Source organism: Macrobrachium nipponense, chromosome 8 (genome assembly GCF_015104395.2).
Source record: "Macrobrachium nipponense isolate FS-2020 chromosome 8, ASM1510439v2, whole genome shotgun sequence".
Taxonomy (NCBI): domain Eukaryota; kingdom Metazoa; phylum Arthropoda; class Malacostraca; order Decapoda; family Palaemonidae; genus Macrobrachium; species Macrobrachium nipponense.
The window spans coordinates 69,307,797-69,321,044 of NC_087203.1; the positions used below are offsets into that span (position 1 = coordinate 69,307,797).

The window sequence follows — 13,248 nt, forward strand, 5'->3', positions numbered from 1 at the left end:
AAAATGTTTCACCTTAAGACTGATAAAGGAAAAGAGAAATATATGGTCCCTTCTCTCCACGTCATGTTTAACAACCACCCTCAATTGATCAGGTTATTATCTACGGGAGTTGAAATAGTGACAATCATTAACACCAAGGTCATAGACTTCTTATTAACGCATAAAATTCTCACCACGGATAAAATTACATGGATGAGGTAATATATACTAAAAATAATTTAAGGCTGGCAAGAGCCAGCCGTGTCGTACTTTAATCAGAGGAGGACTTCTGGTGTTTATATCTCAAGTTGTGATCCTCATCGAAACTAATTAAATACAAAATCACGTTCGTCAGACACTATCACAATAACACGACTACCTCTTACTTTGTGGCTACTCAAAAATCAAGAGAGAGAGAGATGGGATGAGAGAGAGGAGGAGAGAAGAGAGAGAGAGAGAGAGAGAGAGAGAGAGAGAGAGAGAGAGAATTTCTTATCCTGTAGTGAAAAAACGAAGCTTTTTCCCAAGAGTCTTCTTTTTACTACAAAACGAACTGGTCTTGTCTGATCAGCCGCATTCCAATCAGTCTGGTTAACGGAAGGCAAGTGTTGAGAAATACAACGATGAACTACGCGAACAAAAAAAAAAAAAAATGTTTGAATTGCAACCGCTGTGACTTGTTCAGTTGGGCGAACTCTTCTCCGTTGATTCCACGCTTGGCAATAGATGAGAACGAAAAAAAGGGTACACAGTAATCTAATGAAAATCCAACCCTAACCAGCTAAATGACAGCAACTCCCCGCGTTCACTTTGCTATTCCGCAGGTATTGCGATGAGGTAACCCGTTTAACACAAACATGGTTTTCCTCTCATTGTTTGCTTTTCTTTCTCTCTCTCTCTCTCTCTCTCTCTCTCTCTTCCTCTTTACGTAATCAAGTTTACATTGCTGCTGTGGGTTTGGTTCTCTTTCTCTTGCTTTTTGTTTTCATTATCATTTCCCAGTTTCATTTTGTCGTTTTCCATCGCGCCTAAATGTTGTTCCCCTCCACGTTGCTGCCGTGGATATCATCTTCGTGTTTGTCCTTCCAATTCCCAGAAGATAATTGGATGAAAAATAATAGGGGGAACACGAATATTCTATCACGTTTCCGTTCCATCGTTCTGATTGCAAATTCTCTAGCGAGTACCTAGTTTTTGGGTCAAATACGAGATACCCATTAGCACTACCAAATAGATGGAGAGAAGACTAAAATATTGATAACGGCAGATACGACTATAATGACCTCAGTTCTAAAAATGCAGCATGCTTGGAGAAATCCACTAATATTATAAAACAGTGTCTCACGCCCACAATATCTATTACTTACCCCACACCCAAATACACACCCTAATTTGGTAAGTCAACACTAAATCTAACAAAATAGTAAAAAAAAAAATTAATATAAAATATTCCAAATACTACAGCCTGCCATCTCCCGCCTGCTGTTCAAGAAGCAAGTGATTGAGCTTCCATAATGTACAATATACGATCAAACCAAGACACTTCTAATCTCTCTCTTTGATGAGTTCTGAATCTGGCCTCGATTGAGGTCTTGCCCTTGAATGTCGCATTCGGACTAATTCTATAAATGGACGACTAATTAGCTTCTGGGACAGGACGCTTCCCGGTCTGTGTTATCAAAGTGAATAGTTGTGGCGGGATGAAGGCTCTAATGGGGTGTGTGTATGTCTCTCTCTCTCTCTCTCTCTCTCTCTCTCTCTCTCCTCTCTCTCTCTGTCTCTGAGATTAAAGGCCAAACAAGGTAATTAATAGGACTATTGCTCTGTCCCATTTGGAGGTAACGTATGCTAATTCTATTTTCTTCCATTAACGCCTTCTACAGTTTAATGAGATATACCATATGGCCCTATCTCGAAAAAAAGTGAACTGACTCTTATCTTAGAGGGCCGTATCTCTTAAAAATGTCCAAGTTCTCTCCTTCACCCCGATTTTCCGATATGTTTCTGAACAGCTTATTTATAGTTCTCGGAGTTTCCATTGTAGTTATTTTTAGTTTATTCCACCACATTCCTTTTGGCAACGCCTTTTCAGGCCAGTGGCAGCTTGTCTGGCGAGTAGTCTGGAATAATAGTAAGGACATTCTGAATGTCAGATTCAAGTACAAAGTTAAGCTGCACGCGCACACAATATATATATATATATATATATATATATATATATATATTATATATATATATATATATATATATATATATATATATACGTAAATTATACATATTATTTATCTATATATATACAAAGAGAATTATACCTCTCTACCCGCCACTTATTTCAACAATCACGAAGCCTGTACTATACATTCATGAAGCACTGACCATCAATTATAAAGGATTACCACCCAATAAGACAGAAATTCCCGAGCTATTCCCGTATTCTCCCAAGGGGACTCGTATCCGATTCCATAGAGCTAAATTTAATTCTATCCACTCTCACTGAAACTGCCTATCAGTATTTAGAGGACTGCACAGGTGCTAAGACTTCAGACTCTTAAGAGCTTACCACTTTATGTAACTTGTTCTGCAAACTGCAGTAATTTTGACTGAATGGCCCTTTGTGACCTGATTTTGTGTGTGTGTGTGTGTGTGTGTGTGACTGTATACTATGTGAATGTTGTTATAATCGAAATTTTGTATAATGTTCCACATACTAAGTTGAAGAAACTTTAAACAGATATTCATGTCGTCTAACCTTGCAAAGCTGGCATTAATGGTCCAGGAAATATGAAGCACAAGACGACCATTTAGAAATAAAATAAAAAGACGATGATTCAACTTTTCTTCAAAATTCAAGAACCACTTCGCCTGGGTTTTCCTAACTTCCCTTTGACATTCACTCTCCGATACATACATAACTTATATCACACAGTTCCTTGTTAGAAGAGTGGTTTTCGCACTCGGCTACCGATCTGGTGGTCCTAAGTTCGATTCTCGGCTCGGCCAACGCGAAATCAGAGGAATTTCTTTCTGGTGATAGAAATAAATTTCTCGATATAATGTAGTTCGGATCCCACAATACGCTGTAAGTCCCGTTGCTAGGTGACCAATTGGTTCCTAGTCACGTAAAAATATCTAATCCTTCGGGCCAGCCCTAGGAGAGCTGTTCATCAGCCCAGTGGTCTGGTTAAACTAAGATATACTTAACTTTTTATATCACAGTCTTATGAATTCGCAGACTTCCCGAAAAGGACATACATGCGTTCCTTAGATCACAAGGAGCTCTCGACAACGCAATTATCCACTCTGCTAAGCCTTATGAAAAAAAGAAAATGTCTTGCTGTGCTTTGCAAAAGAAATCTTAAAAACCTAACTATAAAATAAATTTGACTAAGCGTTCAAAATTAGTCTCAGCAAACGTTTATGTCTCTTTTCACTCTCAAAACGAATGAAATAAGAATGACAAATAAAAAAGGAGTGACAAAATTCCAGGATGAACTAGCGAAGGGTTCCATTATCTATAGTCCTTGTATTTGCAAGACGTTCAATTTTACCCCACCGTCAGAATTCAAAGACGATATACTACACTATTATACACAAAAAATTACGAATTTTATTTTCACAAGACTCTGGAAATCAAAGAAAATGACGCCGACACATTAAACTTCTAATTTAGAAACAAATTAAGTAAAGGTCTGTTTTACAGAGAGCATAGATGCTCAAAGGAGAGAGAGAGAGAGAGAGAGAGAGAGAGAGAGAGAGAGAGAGAGAGAGAGAGAGAGAGAGAGACTTTGAGGACTTCAAGGTTTTATTAGATAAAGGGACTGTTCTTGAAAGCCAGAGAATAACTACAGGCCTTCAAAGCGATCTTCAAGTCCTCGGTAATCATCCAAAAGAACAAGTTGAATAGCATTTTCCTTTTACGAAAACAAGGAGAAATTCTATTAGACTCAAAATTTGGCGGAACAATAGCTCTGTAACCTATATGAAAGTATAGGAAACTGAATACTGCTGCTCTGTCACCATGGAGGAAGAGGTAACTTCCCTCTGTTCGCCCTCTTTTAAGCAGGGATATGGGTCTTTGTATTACTAGTATCTTCCAGCACTCAAACTTTTTACTCTTTCTCACAAGTACTTGCAGCTCTTTCCTCGCTGTTCTTGCGTGGTATTTGGACCCTTGGGATCTTTCCTAACAGTGACCCACATGGGTTTTCGTGGGTCGTTATCTAGGACTAATACCTTTTGGGGGTCATTATCTGTATGATATTTACAGACTTTTGTTTAATGTTTTGACGATCATCCCCACCGGGCTTGCACTCAACACGCCGCAAAGGCGCATATACATACCGGGTTAAAACCCGCGGGGGTCACCATCTGAAAGATCCATCCCTTCGAAGCTCAATCTCTGCTGAACTTTCCATCCTTCCGTGAAAAACTGTCCTCTCATCCAGAAAGGTGTTTATTGTTTTTCAATGGAGGAATTGACTCAACGGTTTCCCGTTGCAAAATGCCATTCTGTTCTGACCGGGATCACTTCAACTGGAGCGAAATAGCCTCCCTCTGTCCCGTCTGCGGATAACCTCTTGATACTGTTGCTGTACCTCCTCTGGCAATGAATGCATTAGACGTCCTGTCCCTTAAGTACTCTAGGGATTGTGAATTCGAGAATGAGGTGCGTTGATTAGTTCCCGCATGCCATTCATTTGTGAGTTAAGTTACTCTCTTTCCCGAACTCTTAATTCTGCCTTTTTGCTTAGGAAGTGGGTTTATTCAGAGTAAACTCTGCTTTCACTTTAGGCTTCTTGACCTCTATTTTCAGAGAGAGAGAGAGAGAGAGAGAGAGAGAGAGAGAGAGAGAGAGAGAGAGAGCTCAGTCTTGTGCACCAGAAAACAATGTTTTGGGGACGCATAACGCTGTTGTTCCTAATACTGTTGCAGTCTAGTCTCTCTGGTTCCACTTTTACGAATGTCTGCAGAACCCGCACACTGATTTTCCACATTCACTTATTTCTGAAGACTTTAGAGGAGTCACACAGCATATTCCATCATACTTATCGAAATTCTCAAGATCGTAACACACCACAAACAAGACCTGAAAGTCCTAGTCTTCTAAAAATACGCGCATGTTCCATTTTCATCAACCAATCTCATGGACCCATAGGTAATAAAAACAGTCAACACTACTATTAGTTACCACGACAACACTGAATATCAAGAGCAAATGCTTCTCATTTTTTTACTCTTATTTTCCGCGTGACAAATTAAAAATGTCTTGTAATTGCGAATACTCTCTCATTTTACACATCACTTAGCAAGTGTAGTTCAACCTGTTCTATATCTCGTCTTCCCTGTCTCGCCCAATAGATACACGTGACCAAATTCGACTCACATTTTTGCATTTCACGATTACCAGTACATTTACCACAAGTGCCAACATTATTTTGTAAACTACCATCCTTCTCAGTAAGACCTTTAACACTCGACACTCCTAGGAAGTTATTACAAACGCCGAATTGAATTGAATATAGTATTTAGGTCAAAGGCCAAGCACTGAGACCTATGAGGTCATTCAGCGCTGAAACGGAAAATGCGAGTAAAAGGTTTGAAAGTTGTAACAGGAGGAAAACCTCACAGTTGCACTATGAATCAATTGCTAGGAGAAGGTGGAAAGTAAGATGGAAGAAAGAAATATATGAAAGGAGGTACAGTAAAAGTAATGAAAGGGTGGGAGCTAGGGGCCGATGGAGGCTGCAAGAACCTTAAGCAATTCCTGCACTGCACCACACGAGGGTGCACTGGTGGCACTACCCACCCCCCCTTTGGGGTTATGACACATGTCATGTTTGTCACACATACCGTGTCTAAACCTTCCTTGGATTTGGTGGCAATCAGCGGTTACAAAATTTTGAATAATTGACGATCTAGAAACTAAACGAGCCTTGTTAAGAATCTCATGATTAATTTTGGGCATGAGAGCTCATACACCTTCGGCAGTTTATAGAGTGCATACCAAGCAGTTACAAACATACGAATTTAACAGTATACCAATACAACCTCATAGTAACAAAATAAGATTGTCACTATGTACAATATACTGTAACTTTTATCATAATTACAATGTATTTTCTACTTATAAAAACATGTATGGAAAGTGAATGCACTAAACTCATATAAAAATATCTCTCTCCAATACAAATGTTGAGATTTAGAGTATTTGAAGGGACACTATACATTATAGTTGATTACACCTTCGAAAGACATTCCTCTAAGTTTGCTGGCGATGTCTACAAGATGTCGGTGTCACTCTTATAATTACCAGAATTATGCAACTTTCGTAATACGGAATAGAGTAAAAAAAATTATCTTCTTACTAAAAGATAATTCATTCATCTTCTGCTATTCGGAAATTAGTTTCTTCCCTTTTCACTGTAACAGGAACACTATACAAACAACCCTCCACTAAATTGATTTGCCTATTTTACACAATGAACATAAGAGTTTGGACGCATTGAAAGTCAAATAACTCGAGTAGCATATTTCGTAAAGCCGGTCTTATGCATCGGGAGCATGCACGGTATACATAAATACCATTGATAAATTTTACCCAACTAATTTCAAATTTCATTCGATTGATGTACTGTTTTACAGCACCCGGGGAAAAATTAATACATAACCTTAACACAATACATTGTTTTACAAGGGACCTTTTTTTTTTTTTTTTAACCAAATTTCCTCGATATTTCAAATAAAATAATCAAATTCAAATTATTAGCCGACGAATATTTGCAGAAGCTGTTACATAACTGAAGTTATCTTTCAACTTCAGTTGTTGCAACAATTAAGTTTCTAACTGACACGCAACATTACTACAGATTCCCGGGTTCACATGTACAGAGAGAGAGAGAGAGAGAGAGAGAGAGAGAGAGAGAGAAGAGAGAGAGACTCTTTAGGGGCTGATCGTAAGAATTTCTCGGCACAACTTTCCGCCAAAAAAAAAAAAAAAAAACCTTTGGCTAAAAGATGAATGTTCTGATGAGAATGAAAGATCCATACTTTATTGTTCACTTTGACGTCGTTCAAATGACAAAAAGAGCCAAAGGATAACGAAGACTAATCGGAAAATGGCAAAGGAAATACGTAACTGGAGCTCGACGGGAAGTGTTATAATCCCTGATGAAGAACAGCAATAAATCTTAGGGAACGAGTCTCAGATTTTTTTTTTATTCTACAAAGGAACGAAAGAAGAGATCGCTCCTCCACTGCATGAGACACTTTCATTTCGTTTCATTTTATGGAATATAAAGGTTACAATCAAATCGGCTCTTTGACATCACAACGAAATTATTCTTTTATTCCCAGATACCACTCCGAAGTGCAAAATGTATTTCGAAAGATTGATAAAAATGAAAATACACTGTGAACTAAAATGTTTTTGAAATGAATTAGAATACCTTGCGAAAGAACAGCTCTTTTTAAAATGTTTCTTTTCTAACTTTTATATCTTAAAACATATCCTTAGTCGTAAACTAAACGTAAAATCAAAATAGTAGCCGCTACTGCAAAACTATTTTGTCCTCCGTTACCCTTCGCGAGTTTTAAACGTTCAGCTTTGGAATGCGACAAAAATCAACATTTAAATAATGTTTGATTTTGCAGACACTCCTGCAAACACTGCAGTGATCCTTATCTGCCTCAGGCGCTTTCGCAACTGCCTCCGTGAACGTCCTGTACAAAAGAACTGCTCAGAATGTCGAAAGTCATCTGCAGTTTCCATGGAGTAATTTACCGCTTCAGTCATGAGCTTTGTTTGTTTGTTTGTATGGTGTTTTTACGTTGCATGGAACCAGTGGTTATTCAGCAACGGGACCAACGGCTTTGCGTGACTTCCGAACCACGTCGAGAGTGAACTTCTATCACCAGAAATACACATCTCTGACCCCTCAATGGAATGCCCGAGAATCGAACTCGCGACTACAGAGGTGGCATGCCAACACCATACCGACCACGCCACTGAGGCGCTTTAATCAAGAGCTACCAGACGAAAGATTAACTTATTTTCAGCTTCGTTTCGCTGACGCGCATCTAACTAATTTACATTTAAATAAGTTGAGGTCATTTTCATGGACTGGCGACCTGGGCAGAATATTAACCCGACGAGACTTCCTCCTTCTCCCTTTTGAGAAACCCAGGACTGATTCGTTGGTTGATTTCAAGTTCTCTGGCAACTAAAGTCACTGACATCTAATCATTTACTGAGAATAACGAAATTTACGTAGAGACCATGTTGCTATGATATATATATATATAGATAATATATATATATATATATATATATATATATATATATATATATATATATATATATATACACATACACACACATATATATATATATAATATATATATAATATATATATATATATATAATATATATATATATATATATATATATAATATATATATATAGATATATATATATATATATATATATATATATATATATATTAAAAATATTTATTTAATTTTATTTTCCCCATGTAGTATTCCTACCAAGTGATCTAATACTTAGCATGAACACGTTGCCGCTTACGTAAGGATTTAATTCAGGAAAATTAAACTGCAGAGACTAATCAAAAAAGCTTTTCTCAAGGCAAATATTTTGGAGTCTCTTACTAAAGTTGTTTGTATGGTGTTTTTACGTTGCACGGAACCAGTGCTTATTCAGCAACGGGACCAACGGCTTTATGTGACTTCCGAACCACGTCGAGAGTGAATTTCTATCCCAGACATACACATCTCTAACTCCTCAATGGAATGCCCGAGAATCGCACTCGCGACCACCGAGGTGACAGGCCAAGACCATACCGATATGGGTAGGTGGCGCGTACTTCACATCCGTGTACAAGTAAAACACGGCGTCTTCTAAATTCACTTTTGTCGTTGGAAATGTGACATCAGCTCTGCGAAGATCAGAATCGAGTTAACATCCCCTATGGAGATTCTAAACTTACTAGACTACTACAGTATTCCTTGGGTGGTAATTACTACACTGTAATGATTGCGTGTGTATCGCCCGCTGCTGATACTAAGTCTGTCGAAACACTAAAATCCCAAGGGTGTGGTCAAGCAGAAAAAGGTTTGTAGCAAAAACTCTGTAGCCATTTAAATCCTCCTCGGCCCCCTGGCCAAAACGATCTTTCATAACTTTGGATGATCGGAATGCTGGGGGGAGAGTAAAATGGCCTTTGCTGATGTACAGTCCTGTTCAAGTGTAGGATTGTCATCAGTTTATCATTTTCATTTCATTTCTCATTTTTCCAACTAGCCATACTTTCATTTCAGCGCTGATGATCTTATAGGTCCCACCCGTGCTTGGGCTATGCCCTAAATTCCATATCCATCCATCCATTTAAATCCTCCAATTAACGTTAATCCCCTGTTTAAGGTTTAACCTAAGGATAGTCATTTCACTGTAGTTCCCGCTTTGGCTTTCCATTCTAGGCAGTAACTCCGCACAAGCTGCAAGGTATACGTTCCCGTGAATACGACAGCCACTAAGGATTGGGGCGTCAAATGTATTTCGCGTGTTTAGTACTAGCCCCTGGAGGTTAAATTACATTCGACTCCCCAAAAATAACTGTAAACTCTTAATAAGAAAACCAAATACTATGGGAAACTGAAATTAACAAAGAAATACCCGATGCGGAATTATTACCTAGATCTACCAAATATCATATTTCAGTTGGATTTCTCAGGCCTTCACTACTCAAAGTGTAGAAGTAACTATTCCATTGAATTCAAAGCAATATCACCCTTTCCTTAAAACGTTATTAATATCCCATGACACATGGATTTCTGAAAAAAGTACCCTGGACATTTTTCGGTATCTCATGATTGTAGAACGAGGAAGTGCACCGGTAACTTCCGGAAAAGCTCAGCTTTCTACTGTAAATTCCAAACTTTTGGACCATAAGCAATTAATGTTGAAGCAGACGTTGATCATTTGATGGCATCTTGTACGCAACGATATTTCACCTCTAAAATGCAGTTACCATTCAGCTCATATCTAAATTTTAATTCAAAAGCATAAGCATTTTCAGGTACCTAATGATTAGCAACAGGCAATAATCTGCGTAATACATTGAATCCCGGATCAAAGGGATGATGTTATTATCATAAACTGATATATTCATTATCCTCAGCAGCAAAGCCACGGGCATTCTATGCTAATCCCGTTTCAACCTAACAGATAGATATGAATATGGAGTAACTTATTTCCAACACCACTGACGCTAACAGACTATCAGGCTGAACTATCATTCGTTACTATAGGATGGCCCATTTCAGCCGTTCAAAGCAAGTCTTTCGGACCGATCTAATTTAACAGTCCTTATGCCCTGCATCTGCGACGCCTCATAATTGGCAATATTTCAATCATCTAGTCTTAAAGGCCATGAATAATCACGAGAGAGCGGGCGTCCGAATCTCGCTGCAAAGCATCGTTCCAATACATCAAACAACTTTGTCGAATAATACATTTAATATACAATCCTCGCCAAAGGCTGCCAAGAGCATGGATTATCTGCAATACCAATTAAGGCATAATACATATGCATAAATAATACGTACTCTATTGATAATACGTGGGGGCAAATCCGATCACTCAAAGTCACCTGCTCATTTGCTTATTATAAACTCCGTTTGTGTGTGTGTGTGTGTGAGAGAGAGAGAGAGAGAGAGAGAGAGAGAGAGAGAGAGAGAGAGAGAGAGAGAGAGAGAGAGAGAGAGTTACAGATATGTCAGGGACCTATAATGAAGTCACTTTTCATTGAGCAGCGTAATTGTACATAAAGGGGCCTTTTTAGCTCCCAATTATGTAATTTTTACAGAAAATAATAACACCAATAACAATAAAAATTCCTATTATATCTGAACCTAATGATCCAGGATTAATTATACGGCTCAGTGATTTTGAACATTTCCAGAAATGCGGAGAGTCCTGAGGGAGGTTAGAACACTAATGGCGCGTTACTGAACAATCAACATCCTTTCGGTTGTTGTCAGATTAAGCTCTGATGATCGGTCTCCTGTCCTTTAAAACTACCCATGCAGATTCAACATACCGTGACGATGCGACGAGGCAAATCCCGATCGTCCTCTTCCGTGATTTCCGCCTCGTACAAACGACTGTCGAACGTCGGCGGATTGTCGTTGACATCTCGTACGTTGACTTGGACAGTGGCACCGCCCTCGTGGCGACCATCCGAAACCAGCAGTAGTAGTTTATACTGGGAGAGGGAAAAAAAAAAGAAGCTGTTAAAGCGTGACGTGCGGTCTCTTAAGATCTAATATTTTCAGTGTGAATGAACGAACACTTGAGAGAGAGAGAGAGAGAGAGAGAGAGAGAGAGAGAGAGAGGTGGGGGTGTCAAAAGCAGAACATTGGCCTCCTTACTGTCTGATCATTGTTACCATTTAAATGGATGGAGGACACCTAATAATTTACTTAGTTTTAATGCAGGGCCCGAATGATCAAAAACTTTATTCAAGGGTTAGTATCTACACCTTACTGTTGTCTTCTTACTCATTTTTTAATTGTTATTACTGTATTCTCAACATCAGCATTTCCCTAAGCTGTTGTACTGAGACTTTGCAAAGAGACTTTGCAAAGAGACTTTGCAAAGAGACTTTGCAAAGAGACACGCTCTTTGCGAAAGAGTTGAATTCTCTCAAAGCGATGCAATATATACAACACCAAGACAGGTGCTATAAATCTCTGGGCCATCCATCGGGTACACCAGCTTACCCGCATTGCTTTCACTCTCTGGGGAGAGATGATTTATCATCGGATTTGCTGTGATAGAAGCATAGGCAAGACAGCCATCTAAGCGCTGCGTGGTCCTGTCTTGCACTTTGGGACAGGGTATTTCTATTCGTGAAGGACAATTTCTTGTCATTTTCCTCTTATTTTTCGTTCACTAGCAATTATTCTTCGCTAGTTTGATAAGCTGGGATCAGCCAAACGGTTTTGTATAATACAACAGTTATTTTCCAAAAATATTTAACTCACCAACAAGCGGCTGATTTTTCGCTATTCTGATGCGTTAAGATCAACCAAGTGGTTTTGAATACTAATCATTCTTCACGAAACTAATGGAATTCTGTTTCAGCTGTGGTCAAACAACAGGACAATCTTCCTGGCAATTAAGTTGAAATAGTGAGTTTTCGGAAGTTCAAAGTAGGTGCCAGTGCATTTCACTGAGCAGCGCCACAGGAAAATCTCCTCTCAGCGTTTGTTATTTTAATTATTTATTTTTTTATTATTTTTATTTTAGTCGTAGCATCCTGCTTTTACAACCGGGATTGCAGCTTGACTAATAATAATAATAATAATAATAATAATAATAATAATAATAATAATAATAATAATAATAATAATAATAATAATCCAAAGAAAACTCACAATGAAATGAGTTAATAAAATAAAATGGAAAAGTAAATCCTCAATACTGTGTCTGTTTGATCTTGTTATTTTAAATAACAAGATCAAACTGACATATTGTGGATTTACTTTATCCAATAATAATAATAAATAATAATAATAATAATAATAATGATAATAATAATAATAATATAATAATAATAATAATAAATAATAATAATAAATTAATCAATATAATTTTTTGTAAAAAATGGTTTGCTGCCCTTCAGCACATTAATTAACCTTGTAGAGAGTCTTCTCTATTTTTCTGATGACAGCTCTCTCTCTGTCGGTTAAACTGGCGAACAACGTGCCAAAGGGCATGGTAAAATTAGGTTGAATCATTTTACCATGCCCTTTGGTGCGTTGCCCGCCAGTCTAAGCAACAGAGAGAAAGCTGTCATCAGGAAAATAGAGAAGACTCTCTACAAGATTAATAGTGCTGAAGCAGCAACCATATTTAACAAAAATTGTCTATGAGAGGGTCTCTTTCCCGAAATAATAATAATAATAATAATAATAATAATAATAATAATAATAATAATAATAGTAATATAACAATAATAATAATAATAATAATAATAATAATAATAATTAATAGTAATAATAAACAATAATAATATAATAATAATAATAATAAATAACAATAATAAAATAATAATAATAATCTCTATCCCGTGAATCACTAAAATCGTGAAAAAAATCCACACTGATGTAAATATGTATATTTATAAATATGCATACAATGGAAGTAACTTATTTTTAACTATTGGTAATGGGACAATAACTTGACTA

The 13,248-nt window shown here is 37.6% G+C and overlaps 1 protein-coding gene across 3 annotated transcripts in view; it reads right to left on the reverse strand.

Moving 5' to 3' along the window:
- Positions 1 to 13,248, reverse strand: part of LOC135222825 (neural-cadherin-like) — a 399,888-nt gene that overhangs the window by 85,384 nt on the left and 301,256 nt on the right. For all 3 annotated transcript variants that reach the window (XM_064261140.1, XM_064261137.1, XM_064261139.1), the window contains exon 4: positions 11,097 to 11,261. In XM_064261140.1, coding sequence (XP_064117210.1) covers positions 11,097 to 11,261 — 165 coding nt within the window. The remainder of the gene's footprint in view (positions 1 to 11,096; positions 11,262 to 13,248) is intronic.